The sequence below is a fragment of the Nicotiana attenuata genome, unplaced genomic scaffold (genome assembly GCF_001879085.1).
Source record: "Nicotiana attenuata strain UT unplaced genomic scaffold, NIATTr2, whole genome shotgun sequence".
In the NCBI taxonomy this organism is placed as follows: domain Eukaryota; kingdom Viridiplantae; phylum Streptophyta; class Magnoliopsida; order Solanales; family Solanaceae; genus Nicotiana; species Nicotiana attenuata.
This window is the reverse complement of record NW_017670290.1, coordinates 687,569-703,196: the sequence shown is the minus strand read 5'-3', so window position 1 is coordinate 703,196 and position 15,628 is coordinate 687,569. Positions and strand designations below refer to the sequence as shown.

The 15,628-nt window shown below is 34.8% G+C and overlaps 1 protein-coding gene across 1 annotated transcript in view; it reads right to left on the bottom strand.

The window, feature by feature from the left end:
* Positions 1 to 6,329, bottom strand: part of LOC109237328 — an 8,819-nt gene extending 2,490 nt beyond the window's left edge. The window contains exons 1-5 of the mRNA XM_019403623.1: positions 6,064 to 6,329; positions 5,838 to 5,939; positions 4,827 to 4,935; positions 3,621 to 3,736; positions 2,745 to 2,930 (exon numbers count right to left, since the gene is read on the bottom strand). Of these exons, the coding sequence (XP_019259168.1) occupies positions 2,745 to 2,930; positions 3,621 to 3,736; positions 4,827 to 4,935; positions 5,838 to 5,939; positions 6,064 to 6,185 (635 nt within the window). The 5' untranslated portion in view covers positions 6,186 to 6,329. The remainder of the gene's footprint in view (positions 1 to 2,744; positions 2,931 to 3,620; positions 3,737 to 4,826; positions 4,936 to 5,837; positions 5,940 to 6,063) is intronic.
* Positions 6,330 to 15,628: the final 9,299 nt, after the last annotated feature.

Here is a 15,628-nt window from a genome sequence, read left to right as displayed (position 1 = left end):
CGCCTCTCGGAGGCACTATCTGCTAGGAAACCCCGTTCGTGGCAGACAGACAACACAGCTGTTAGCCATTTCATGACCCAGCCGAAGCTGAATGGTCGACAGGCCAGGTGGCAGGAACTCCTAGCTGAATTCCACTTCAACTTGGAGTATCGCAGTGGAAAGACCAATCATGTTGCTGATGCGCTCAGTCGGAGAGCTGACCTAGCATCGGTGTGCCTACTCGCCACCCTAAGGGGGAGCGAGGTAGCCACATCCATCAAGGACCAAATACGGGATCTACTCATCAAGGATCCTGCTGCTCAGTATTTGGCTGATTTGGTAGGACAGGGCAAGACTCGCCAGTTCTACATGGAAGATGGGTTTCTGAAAGTAAAAGGGAACCGACTTTATGTTCCTAAAGGAGGAGATTTGCGGAGGACTCTTCTAACGGAATGTCATGATACTCTGTGGGCCGGCCATCCTGGTGAAGAACGCACCATGGCGTTACTTCGTCGTGCCTATTATTGGCCTCAAATGGCCGATGATGTTGCTCAGTATGTGAAGACTTGTCTAGTATGCCAGAAGAACAAGTCGGACCGCTTGACACAAGCGGGACTCTTGGAACCACTTGCTGTCCCAAAGAGACCTTGGGAAAGCGTTTCCCTGGATTTCATCACCGGATTGCCCAAGGTCGGAGATCTCACAACCATCTTGGTTGTGGTGGACCGGTTTTCTAAGTATGCCACCTTTATTGCAGCCCCACAATATATATCAGCAGAAGATACAGCTCGACTCTTCTTCTCTCATGTCGTCAAATATTGGGGCCTGCCCAAAGACATTGTTAGTGACCGCGACTCACGCTTCACTAGCAACTTTTGGACCCAACTCTTCAAGTGCCTTGGGTCAAAATTGAGTCACAGCTCAAGTTTTCATCCGCAATCTGATGGCCAGACGGAGCGGTTCAATGGTATGTTGGAGGAATACCTCCGCCACTTTGTAACCGAATCGCAGAAGAATTGGGTGAAGCTTCTGGATGCTGCTCAACTGTGTTTCAATTCACAAAAGAGCTCTAGTACCAACAAAAGCGCTTTTGAAATTGTTACCGGACAGCAACCGCTACTCCCACACACTGTGAATGCACCAAACATGGCTAAATCTCCTCGAGCTGCCAGCTTCTCAAAAGAGTGGAGGCGGAATTTGGAGATAGTGCGGAGCTATCTTGTCAAAGCCCAAAAGCGGATGAAGAGGCATGCTGATCAGAATCGTCGCTTTGTTGAATATCAAGTAGGAGACAAAGTGATGGTCAAAATTCCAAAGCGGTACTTATTTGCAGGGGTCCATGACCCTCGCCTATTGCAAAAATACATTGGACCCTTGTCCATTGAAAAGCGTATTGGGAAGGTTGCATACCGGGTGGATACCCCAGCTTGGTGGAAAATTCATCCTGTCTTCCATGTCAGTCTCCTGAAACCTTTTCGGGAAGACACGGAGGATCCTTCAAGGAGCCAGCTCACAATACCCAGTATTCGAGGTCCCAATTCAACCGGGAAAAGGCGTGTTGAAGCTATCCTTGATGACAGAGTGATTCATGCCTCAAGGAAAAATCACCAAGAGTTTTTGGTGAAATGGCAGGGCTGTGATGCAGAAGAGAATACTTGGGAGAGGGGAACAAACCTCAAAGCATACAAGAGCCTCATTGAAGATTATTTTGCAAGTAAGGCGCCGAGGACGTCGCCAACTCAGGTGGGGGAGAATGTCATGGGCGGCTTTCCAGCCATGCCCCATGACCCCTTGGGCGCGCCCCGTGCGTCCTAGCGAACCTCCCAATCGCCTAGCGCCACGGACGGCCCCGTGGTCTTGGCCGCGCCAAGTGACAAGTGCGCAGGTGCCTCTGTCGCCCCACCGATATCCCTCGCGAGCGCCAAGCCGCAGGCAGAAGCCAACAGCGCCGCGCGCGCAGACCGTGATGCCAAAGACACTGCTGCTGACAACGGACCTGCTGCTGCCTTATAGAAGACTAAGTCATTTTCATTGTAAATATAGAGTAGTTTTATTTCATGTACTTCCATTATGTTTCTCTAGCTTAATCAAGTCTAGTCCTGTAACTTAGGATTATTTTTTTTAAGTACTATTAGGGGGGATCAAGCAATCAAAACTTTCTAGCAAGCAAGCAATTCTCTGTACTGGTGTCTCTCCCCCTCGACACCGCGTTGCTTTTCTGTAATAGCTTTCATTAATGCAATCAAGCTTTCTTTCATTCTGAATTCTCATTTCTGTTCTCTCAATTGCTCTTGACATTGGTTTTCCCGTACGGCACTGACAATCTCGTCTAGCGTACGGAGGGGACCTCAGTTGGCGGACAGCAACTGCACTGAGATCAGTTGCCTAGCCTTACGTCGCCCTTCCAAGGAATCTCAGGAAGGCGCCGCGTAAACACACACACACACTATCTTCAGACAGCACTTTTATCAGGAATGTTGGGCTTTATTAGCCAACACTCTCTTGCTTGATGCCATTCTTCTATGTCCATTGAAGATGTTACACTGCAAGTGAATTAGTAAAGGACCAAACACACTTTTTCTCAAGTCCCCTAACTTCTTTTTTATTGTTAAAAGGAAGATCCCCAACTTCAATTACATGAATTTTGAAGTTCTATCAGACGGGTCAACATTCTTGGTCATAACGGATAAACTGACTGTTTCATTCCAATTCTTGAAACATTACTGTCATACAAACAACATAAAGATGAACGCAATGCGACAGACCTGTCCCACATTGGAGCTGTGCTGAGTACAAGATTAAGCTTCTCACATATTGATTCTTGCATTTCCTTCTTCCCACCATGAAATGCACCTTTAATCCAACCAGAAAGCATGTTCGATTCTGGTTTTAGTTGAATCCATTGGTCATATGTTATGACCTCAGAGGGAAAAGAGTCTGACACAATGGTACTGCAAGACAGAAGTAAGCTTTAACAGTATTCAGAAGATACAAGTTTAATGATCATAAGAGAAACATAACACCGGAATAGCATAAATGATCTAATTTGAAAGTTGATTTTAAATAGTTTACATTTAGTTTTTTTATTGGTTTACCTGGAATAATCTCCATCATTTATTGTGAATTGTTTACTTATTTATTTAATTTTCTCAAGTTCTATCAATTCAGATTGAAGACGGATAGTAATATACCTTTATCATCCCCAGCCCCTCTACCACCTTTTATATCTATCATTAGAACTAGGGCCGGTGGCTACCACACTCAGCTATTGATCGGGAAGCTACAGCCTGGTTTAACAAACCGTAATATTTAGCTATGGAGCCAGGATGGATCTTTAATATCTTAAGCACCTAGGAATAGAACAACTAGTTACATCCAGTTCAACCTTTAAAATCCCACATCTCAAGAGTTATTATTCATATCATCTAATCAGTACTAAAAATTTCCTCCCAAAAGAGGCTCCTCGAGCTTCAAAGAGGTGTTGTTTAGATACAAGTAACATCATTGGCAGAAAGCATCATTATGTTTTCTGTTAACCAGCCCCAAGTCTAGAAGGAATAGCTTAATAAAATTATGTGGAATACATGCTTAAACCCAATATTTACTATGATATATAACCAGAAGATGATTAAAATGCATACCGGAAATTAGGGTTTGGACATATGACTTTGCAAGACAAATATCCTTCAGGAAGAGTAATGCCCCTTTGTTCAAGGTAGGATTCAAGAATAGGAACTAATCGTTTTGCTTCTGTTACCTGAAATATAGAAACTTATAATAACAACTCACAAAACTAAAATCTTGATATAAGCAGTAGAGAAGCAAATTCCACTGATCAATGATAAATAATAGAAGATGACAAGTTGCTTGACAAGATGTAGATTTAGGATTCATATCACCGACCCTTGTATGCAGTATGCACTTGCAAAGAATTAAGGCAAGCAATCAACCAAGCAATAGGTGGAATCTGAATGGAACTGTTCTCAACTGAATATTATAAATCAGACAAATGATGCAAAGCATATTAAAATCTCACTTCACTACTTTATGAGCTCTTGATCTCACAGGTATCCTCAAATAAAGATGACCTTACTTTCCTAACAAGCAAGCAGCAAAAGTCATGCTGCTTAACATCTCTATGGCAATTCATCTTCTCAGTAATAGCCTTCCGGGTATATTCATAATTCCAAAGCAATCTCTAAAGAAAACTATGTAGATAATGCTGAAACTTTGTAAGATGAACCACAGATACTTTTCTAGGGGATTCGTATGGGACAACAGTATCAGAAGAACTTGAGCAAGTGACATCTATCCTTCCGGGGAGAGCGGATCTACAATCATGAAAATTCTCCATGTAGAAAGGAAACAGATAGTTCTAGATAGTGATTTGCCTTAAAGCCCTTAAGCATAAACTCGAGATGACATAGCACCATCCCTTCTAAGGAAAACCATCACTGAAGAAATCCTAGACAGCTCATTTAAATACTAGTAAAAACTAAAAGAAGGCAATACCGGCATGTATAAAGAACCTAAAGAGAATTATCATTGCATGGGCCTTAATAAAAAAGTTAACTATTGAATGGGCACCTAGCCATACTCACTTCAAAATTTCCTGCAATATAAAAAGAACATGGCGGAGTTGGCCGCCTAAGCAGTCGTGCAAATGTAGAAGCAAGATTCTCACAGAATCTATGAGATCTAAGGTAATGTTTGACCAGCAAAAAATCATAGAAAAATCCATGATAGAGGACAAATGTTTTTCCATGTTGAGTAATCAATCAAGTATCAAGTAGTTTAGCAAATCCGGTAACACCTAAAAAAGCAATAAGAATGGATTTGCAACTAACAGGATCTGGGAGTCGCTCTGTCTTATGGCCTCCAGTACAAACCCATCTCCCGTCCTTATCAACAGATACAAACCCTGATACATTCTTAACACAAACTATCACAGCTTCCCTGTAGAAAAAAAGAGGCTAGTTTATGAACTGGTTTTTCTTTCCATCTATTTGAAGGAAAGCAAAATTATTTAAATCACAGATACAGTAAAAACAGACAAACATATCCTTGTGCTACCATAGACGGAAGGCGTGTATTTTTCATATGATAAAAGTATTTAGAATTAATTAATTAAAGAAAATACATTAAAAATTTATAAATTCAAAAGCAAAGATGTCGCAAAAATGATTTGACTGACTAGGGGTTAACATATATGTATAAGACATGAATGGACAATCACGGCGTAAAGCATCAATCAGTGTTCTGGGGTGTACAAGTAGTGGCAGAGCCGGGACTTTATTTAAGGGTATATAACAAATGTGACCCCTGGAATTTGAATTAATGACCTAAAGCAATTTTTGAATCCCCTTTGAATCTTTACTAGAACTTTTCCTTATGTCTAGGGGATTCAACAGCTTATATATAACAAACAACTAGTTATTGCCTTATTTAGGCATGATTTTCCAATAAAGGGGATTCAATTAAATGCCCACCCTTCAAGCTAGCTTCCCCCCCCCCCCCCACCCCCATGAGGCAGACAGTCCAAATCATTAAGCACCTGTGGTGCAAACAATCCATGTGTTCGTCCCATGGAAATTTAGAGGTGCCTCACCCAGGAGCAAGTCTCAATAGACTCCCACCTTAGCCTTTATTATTTTTTGAAGATGCTAAAAGTTCCTATTTCCTACGTGAAAACCAAAATTACGCCAACCACGGAAATAGGTAAAGTTTTTGTAACGAACAAGTCATTCATTTTTGTTTGATCAACCAATGGACCATATAAATTGCACTGATACACCTTATTCAATTAAGCAAACATAGAAGAGTTGTACCACAAAGTGATGTGGGTACAAGAGACGCACCGTTTAGTGACGAGAACTAAATCAATACTCTGTCGAGAACCAGAGTCCTGGTCAGGAATTTGAAGCCCAACATGAGCCTTACCACCATAAAGCTTCTCAAGTCTAGTTTGATTATAAAAAAGGAAACAAGGATCACAATCAAAATAATCAATCAATGTAATGAAGATCGGAGCTAAAAAAAACCCAAATGAAATCACGGCGATATAAGAAATGAAGACCGTAATACCTTTCGGCGACTGTAAAGAGAGCATTGAAATCGGAGGTTCCAATGTCCATAACATCGTCATCGTAAAAGAAGTACTTCAGTACTAATACGACGACAAGGAAACAAATCAGCTCTACCAACATGCCGTCTTCTCACTGTCGCTGCCACCGATTGCGATTAAAATAATTTTTCAGGGCGAGAAAAGAGGAAATTTTCTGCTGAGTAGAAAGGAAAATAGAGAAGAGTTTACACTTCCTAGGAATTAGAAGATCCTTCGCCTGCCACGCGGGTCAGTGGTTACTTGGTTTGGCGGTTTAGGATTTTATTCGGAGCTCCGACAAATTTACGCGCTAGTTTTGGTTTTTTCCTTAACCACAAAGTCAAGATCATTTATTAAGCTCATTCCAAATTAACACCGTCTTTGGAATTATAATCCTTTGGGTCTGTATGGAAAGTCACCAGGTAAATGGAATTGGTAGTAATTACACAGCCTAATAATTACATAATTATGTAATTTCGATGACATGTTTGTTTGTCATAGTGTAATTACAAGTTTACTGTTTGATTGCACGAGCATAATTACACAGTTAAATAAAATTTTAAATGAAGTAATTACCAAAACTTAAAAGTTAATATAATAAATATATGCCTATAAATTTTTATAAGTATAAATGATATTATATTTGGTATTTAAGATGTATATTTTTCGTAAATATACATTAATTAGTAATCATATATTTATAATTAATATTGTAAAAATAATTTTTACATATTCTAAATTAATGTAATATTTAGTTTAGATACTTACAAAAACTAAAAGCATATGTTTTGTAAAATATCATGGAATTCATGTTTGATAAAATAAATTAATATATAAATATAATGTCATAACATTATTCAAATGAACAACATGCAATATGAGCCAATACTACTAAAACATGTAAATTGGAACCATGAATATAACACAATTTTAAAATCCAAAAAAAATAGGTTAACGTACGTCAAATTCCAACATAATAATAGTAAGTTCCAGTACAACTTAAGATTAGGAAACATAATAAGTTTATAGCCACATTCAACAACGAAATTTCACTTTACTTGCATCACTCATTATATACCAAGTTTGTTAATGACTCATTATTTCTAATATTAGGAGGTGTAGCTTCAAAAAAATAGAATAATAAAATATAATAATTTCATGGAATCACAAGGTGTAAAGGTAGAGAAATAAAATATAAATAATGTACAAATAAAATATATTCTAAAATTTCAAAAAAAAATAATTTAAAAATAGAAATAAAAAATTATAAAGAAAAAAATTAAAATAAAAATAAAAGGAAAAGAAACTAAAAAACAACCTTGTAATTACCACCAATTCTCACCCCCCCTTGAGAATTGGAGAGTGTAATTACACTCCTCCAATTACACCTAATTCCATGCTGACCAAGTAATTACTTGGTCAAACAAACATGCCAAACCGTATAATTACACCCAATTACACCCAAATCCAATTCCAAGGTGAGTTTCCGAACATGCACTTAATTTAGATCTCACATTTACTTATATACTGACGTATAAGTCCTTTTTACTAGCTAAGAAGACTCTTGTTGGTATACATGAACCATTTACTTCTATTATGTTCTATTTTTAGCTAATTTTACATTGAGACGTATTAACATGCTAAAAAAAATTCATTGTCAAATAATATGCTCGTGGAGGGTAGTTCTATTGGTTATATGACTAATTGTTAACCACTTAAAAATTGTATTTTGGCAACTGACCAGCCATATTCTAAGTTTATAAAAAAGCTTCATTATAAGGGTAAAACTTTATTGTCAATATTATTTTTTCTAATCTATCTATATAGAATAACAAAAGCAAAACAATGCTAGGTTGCCAAGTGGAATACCCACAATTCTAATACATGTTAAAAATTAGGACAACTCTTCAAGATTCTTGAAGCTTCAAATTCAGACTACAAATCAGATAAATAAACTTACATTTATCAAATTTCAAAAACTTTCAATCCTCCCACAATTGAGTTTTTGGAGTTATTCTATTCATTTATTTATTATTTATTATTTATTATTACACTTACCTATTAAAAATAGAATTCCTCCTCTTTTTTGATTGGCTTTTATAGAAAAAATAAAATCCTCACACTTTCTTAGTTTTTGTTTTTTAATCAGCAACAAACTACAAATCAGATAAATAAACTTACATTTATCAAAATTCAAAAACTTTCAATCCTCCCACGATTGAATTTTTGGAGTTATTCTATTCATTTATTTATTATTTATTATTACACTTACCTATTAAAAATAGAATTCCTCTCTTTTTTTGATTGGCTTTTATAGAAAAAATAAAATACTCACACTTTCTTAGTTTTTGTTTTTTAATCAGCAACAAACTACAAATCAGATAAATAAACTTACATTTATCAAATTTCAAAAACTTTCAATCCTCCCACGATTGAGTTTTTGGAGTTATTCTATTCATTTATTTATTATTTATTATTACACTTACCTATTAAAAATAGAATTCTTCCCCTTTTTTGATTGCCTGTTATAAAATAAAAAAAATCCTCACACTTTCTTAGTTTTTGTTTTTTAATCAGCAACTGCCCACGACTGAGAAAAAACTTAGGAAAGCAGTCATTTACAAACCCACTACTGATCGTGCTCCCAAACGTGGGCTTCCAACCAAAACTCCCTATTCTATTTACACCTCCATAACTGATTGATTTATGCGCTTTATATTTTCGAATCCTTTTCAACTTCCTATTTTATCTACTCAGTCTGATTAAAATTGCTTTGCAACTATGGCTACACAACTTCATGATATCAAACAAATTTTAGGTAACTCGATGCAATGGAATCTCAAAGTTAGAGTTGTTCGAACGTGGATAATTCCGGATCGATTTAAGCCGGAAATACCGCTTTCAATTGAATTGGTTTTACAGGATTCGAAGGTAACATGTTATTTTTGCCTCATTCTTTTACTTACTTTATGCATATCATTGAACGGTGAAAGCATGTACCAGTCATATCACTACAAATCTGATTACTAGAAAAATTAGTTGAAACTCACATCACAGATAATCAAATCAATCCGAGGAAGAGTTCTTTAACAGAAATGGAAGCACGGTAGCATTCTGTTTTGTTGACTTCAAACGTTGAGCAAAACTTTAGGATGTGATTGTCATAATACATACATATAAAACTCACCTATATTGCAGTTTTGTACTTAATAACATCTATTTTGTTCAAAATATAAAAAAACGGGCATATATATTACATATTGGTTGCCTCGCTTAGACTATCATCGGATGAACATACATAAACTATGCCTATATATGAAATATGTGTACTACAAGTATTCATCTTTCTGTCTCTTAATATTGGCTTCATAATTTTGCACTAATAAGGAATATGATTTTGTAGGGTGATCGTATACATGCTTCAATCGGAAAGTATGTTGTTAAGTTTTTTAGGAACAAGATACAAGAACTTCGCTTATATCGTATGAACTACTTTGTTATCGGACCAATTTGAAGTTGAGGACTACGACACACAAACTGAGGCTACATTTACACAAAAGACATTTGTTGAGGAAACAACTGATCCTTCATTTCATATGAACATCTTTAACTTGCGTCCTTTTGACCAACTAACAAATCAACATGATGTCGATGAGACAGAATTTATTCGGTAATTCTTCTTTTCCTTTTTATTCAAATAGTAGGTTTTGTAAAACTATGTTACTAACTTTTATATTTATAGATGTTGTTGGTCAGGTTGTAACCTATGAAGATGTTAAGACCTACAAACAAGGAGACGACCAAAGTGTCTTTATTAATGTGGTACTCGAGGATGATCAGTAAGTCATTCACAAATAAAAACAATACTTTACAATAAAACTACCTATATTGTTGTTGATTAAGTTTTACCATAAAACGTATATAGGAGGAACAGGATTTTGGCAACCTTATGGAGTGAACTTGTAGATCAAATTCAACATCACTTGAATGAATCTACAGAGGAACCTTTGATTGTTGTTTTCCAACATATGAAAGCTCAAAAATTTCGAGGTTTACCATTAATTACATGTATTTTTCAATTTTAGTTTATAAATATTATATAATTTCAGATTTATAATTATAGTAAATCTGATACACAGGTAATTACTCAGTGCGTAGCTGTTGGTATCAGACAAAGATATGGATTAATCCTACGCTGCCGCAATCAACCGAGTTTAAATCCAGGTTTGTCAAGTGTATAATCCTTTTCTATATGTAGAAAAAATATAAAAATAGTATTGACAAATAACAATTTTCGACTTATTGAGATTCCTGGCAGTACGTCAATGAAACTTTGAACGGATCGCTCAGACAAGTTCACAGCAAAGTTATTCTGTTAGAGATGAGTTAGACAAAGGAATTGTACTGTTTAAAACTATTAGGGATTTAGTTCAGTGTACGCAGGTGAGTTTAATTTAGTGTTACAATTTTATTTACCTTATGTTTTCTATTTTGCATTTACAATGACCAAGGAATTGTATTGTTTAAAATTATTATTTAGTTCAGTGCATGTAAATGAGTTGAATTTACTATAATATTATATGTACCTTATGTTTTGTTTTGCATTTATAATAATTTTTTCTTTATGTTAAATAGGAATGTAGCTATTGAATTGCGGCAAAATTGGTGAATTTGGAACTTGACCGGGGATGGTCATACTTGGCATTCAACAAGTGTACTAGAAAGGTTGACAAAGTTGGTACTACATACTTCTGTAAGAAATGCAATGAAGAAGCATGTTCTATTACTCACAGGTAATTACTAATATATATAAATTTTTATAAANTATATATATATATATATATATATATATATATATATATATATATATATATATATATATATATATATATATATATATATATATATATATATATATATATAAACAATATGCATAAAGTTAATCAAAATTGAGTTGCAGGTATAGGCTTCAAGTTCGTGTTATGGATGGAACCGCTTTTATCTTATTATTGCTTTGGAATCGCTATGTTATGCAGCTTATAGGGAAGTCCACAAAAGAACTTAAGGAAGGATTAGTTGAGGTATAATACTAAACTTAATTTAGTTGTCAATTATAATATTTCTAACCTCTGAAATTTGGTGTAGATCTCAATTGCGGATGCTGATTGTTCTTATCCAACTGAACTGGACGATATTCTTTATAAAAAATTCATGTTCAAGGTTATTGTTAATAAAGAGAATATTGAGTCACAAGTCGAAATCTACAATGTTCTTAAGATTACTGATGATGATGAACTTCTGGAGGAATACGGAAAATTCGACGACACTATCACTGTAAATATTTTTACTCACAAACCTGTGAATACATAATTAACTATAAATACTTTTACACTCATAAGATGAATATTTTTTTGGCTTTATTTTTAACAGGATCCACAGTTTTTTGATGGACAAAGCTCAAGTGGAGAGAAGCTTTTTGGGATAAATTTCATGAAATTAAAACTTTTATGAGATGGAGAGATCCTCCTCATCCTTTCTTTTAAGAAGATGAAAAAGATATTAGTTTAAGACACTGGTGAGCTAGGTGATGTTCTTGGTGGACTACCACCAGCCTTGGCAGTAAGTATAGTATTTGGTGTGTTTTTATCTTGATCAACTGTGTGGTTATTAAGCAATGACACATATATGATAACACAAGACATATTGATTAATGACTCCAAAAGTGATATCAGTAATTAGATAGACATACCCTAGCAAGACACTTTGGAAAAACACAGCAGAGTCCAACCCCACATGGTCAATAAGCTCACGTTCACGCATTTTCAGTCCATCTGGTATCCAGTTCATGAACCTTATATACGCCCTCCAATCAACATTACTTGCTAAATTTTTTTTAGTCAAAATTATGCATTCAACGGTAGTATTGCTCTCCGACTGCTATTAAATGTTTACTATTTTGTAGGATGTTATGGCCGAAAGTGAGATGAAGTCTGTTTTACAAATTCCCATTGAGAAAAGCGTATCAGAAAGTGGATCGTCCGTGTTAGAAGATGGTAATGCTTGCAATGCAAAAATATCTCCTTTGAAGACGTATGACAAGAGGAGTAGATCCGCTAATAAGGCATCAACAGTAGGACAAGATGACGACTTCAATTCTCAACTCTCTAGCAACAAGGTTCGCAGAGTCGTTAAGAAAGAAAAGAATCCATGACTAACTACTGAAATGCCTTTAGATATGCAATTAAGAAAGTAAAGATTTTTATTATTTGTGCAAGCTATATGTGGAGACGAATCGTCTAAATATTGATCTGCATTCATCTTTATTAATCATGAATTTAATTAGTAGTTATTTCAATCTTTCTATTAAGGTTTTTGATGCAACACGTTAGTTACTTCTAACTGAACTTTTATGGCATGACATTAAAGGTGTTGATGATGAGGCAGCATTGTTAGCTAGCAGACTTGAAAATAGGCCTAATACACTTGGCTCTCAGCTTTCTTTTCTTCTAACGCAATTATCAAAGGAACTTAAGAGGATGCCTTCTTCAAACAAGTTTCATAACATGGATGGGAGCAAATCTAGTATTCTTTCAATCATAAATCATATATTCTTTCAATCAAAAATTTTATACAACCGTTTCAAAACGTTCTCAAAAAGAAAATCATTATGCAATTGGAAGGTAATTATTATATTTGTAACAGTTTCTTTTTTCCTACACATGAAACAAAGAAACAATATATACACAAACTGGAAGAAGATTCAGTCCAAAGCCAACCATTTTTCATGGAAGGCTATACAATATATGTGCAAAAAAAATAAGGAATTATTAAAGCCTTATGCTATATATTGTATTAACAACTGTCTCTGTATCAATGACCTAAAAGTTAGATGAATTATAGAATCGATAATGTACCATGATGCAGATTAGTGGTGAGTATATATATATATATATATATATAGACACCACACAATATAGATACCATTAAAATTATCAATCAACTCTGCGTGTGAGGTGTTTATAGGTGCAACAAGGGCATCTTTCCCTTACATCCTTTCCCAAAGGTCCAGATAATTGATGCTACATTACGCTGGCTAATTACATGTTTGAGTGGAGCAGCTAAAATTTTGTTTAGGCTTGATGGAATTTATACTACAGAGCACACTAAATTCACGATACACACACATTATTAGTTGGAGATGTACATTGCTTTCTCTTCACCACCAAAATAACCCAACTTCTGACGTCCACACGACTGCAAAAAGCTGAAATTAACGGAGACACAATAAAGTAGTTAATAGTAACATCTTATAGCATTCCTATCTTCTTCTTGCTTCCAATCATCGTGCTTCGCAAATTTAATATTTCCGTAAAAATAAAAACTAAATCAACTGAAATTAATCTCTGCAGAGCACTTAGTGCACTTGAAGTTGAATTAGAACATTTCTATTCCTCAGTAGTCTGCGTAAACTGAACTATAATCATGTAGATTAGCATTTATACATCACAACAACAACAAAGGCAATTCACGTTAGCCACAAAAAATAAAAAAAAGGACGTTACTCTTGATGAGTAGATTACTTCAATTTAACTAACAAAGCTAGTCAAAAAGACAGGCCAAGAATTACTATCTAATCTGAAAAGGACAGGGGACAAGTATTCGAAAAATATCATCTCGGACATCGTGGAACCAATGGAATACGTTGGATTTGTAAGTCCATGTGAAGCAAGGCACTATCATATTCTTTATTCCCTTTAAAAACACTTTTGACTGTTTCACCAACCTGAAGCATGAATATAGAGTAAGTCAAATGATATTAAAAGAAAAAACATGGAAAAAAATGAACCATATAGCCAATAAAGCCTATACAAAGTGAAATAACATTCTGTCCAACTCCAACCATTTTAATGAATTTGGGCAGAATGGTATGTGTGTAAAACTTCCCACAGAATTATTAAAGCCTTTTGCTATATATTCACGAACAACTGTAGATATGAAGACAAAAGTTAGATGAATTATAGCATCGATAATGTGCCATCACTAGATAACCTTCTATAAATTTGCAAGGTATTCCAAACTCTTCTATGACGATTTCAAACTCTTCTAACCAACTCGTTCTTGGAGTATCAAATAGTGCAGGAACAATAGCTCCAACCACCACCCGTTACATAACCATGACGATTTGCTCATACGACAAATGAACAACAACAATTACAAATTCTACCTCTCTTCATCTGAAGACATTTAGCCATTATGTTTCTATTTGGCAATTTGAAAATCCAAAAATATGTATTTTCTTATGATATTACATCACATATAACTAAACCATATGTGCAATTTGTTAATAAGATAAGAAAAAGGAAAAAAACATACATATTCCAAACATACTCTTACGATCAAATTTCACAATTCACACCGGCTTTAAGATATGAAACATGGGAGACGAATTTCGTTTCTCCTATGGATAAATGTACATAAACACAACGATTTGTAAATATTCACAATATTAGTAAAAATGTTAATTTGGAAAAGTTAGGACTTGCTAAGAATTAATAACAATGTGCTAACTCATTCTTCAATCAATTGAAAATATATTGGTAACATATAAATTAAGTTTCTTGTTGTACTTTAATTTTTAATTATTTCGAAAATACATTTAAAAAATTAGGAGTGACTGGACGCATAGTAAACTAAAAATACTACTGCACAAAATATATATATATATATATATATATAAATTGCGAACAAAAAAGAGGCGCATCAGAGATGCCCTCTTTTCGTCAACTGCTCTGTGTTTTAGCTTTTGTTGAAGACTCTTCAATTTCTCAAACCTAATTCAGTTTCTTACCCCAATTTTCCAACTCCTGCATGCCTCAACGTCAATCAATTCTATAACCCGATGTATGTCGTAGTACTGCTTTCATGATTTTACGTTTGTTTACATTAGTTTTTCTTCTAAAATTGTTGTAGTCAAGCCTGTTGTGGTTGCTTCAGAAATTTTCGACTTCGACCTACACTATCAAAAGAAAATAGAGTTTGTTTTGCATCGCAATCAACAGACTGAGGGGTTGCCAAGAAGCCCTATAAAATTTCTGATAGAATTGCGAAAGACTCTACAACTTCTCGGAAAAAAATTCTTTTTTACGGCACTTTGACATGGAAGAACAGAAAAAACTCGCAAGAAAAAATCGAATATGCATACAGAAGCAAAACAGGCTAAAGTTTCCTCGAACGGTATGAAAATTTAACATTATATAGATCATGAGTAATATTGCAGTTCTTTAAACAATTTGACGTAAATTCGGTCTCTTACTAAATCTTTTTGTTCTACTATTTGTTCAGTTTCATAGATGCATTAGATGCTGAAATTTAAGTATAAGTATAAAAAATATGTGTCCTATATATCGTAAGAACTTTTTGATCCGTATACTATATTTGTCTCTATTAAGCTGTATATCGTCTTTCTTCCGAATATGCATTATTTGATATATTATTGCATAAATTTAAAATATATTATGTCATATGTTTTATCATTTTTTATATGTC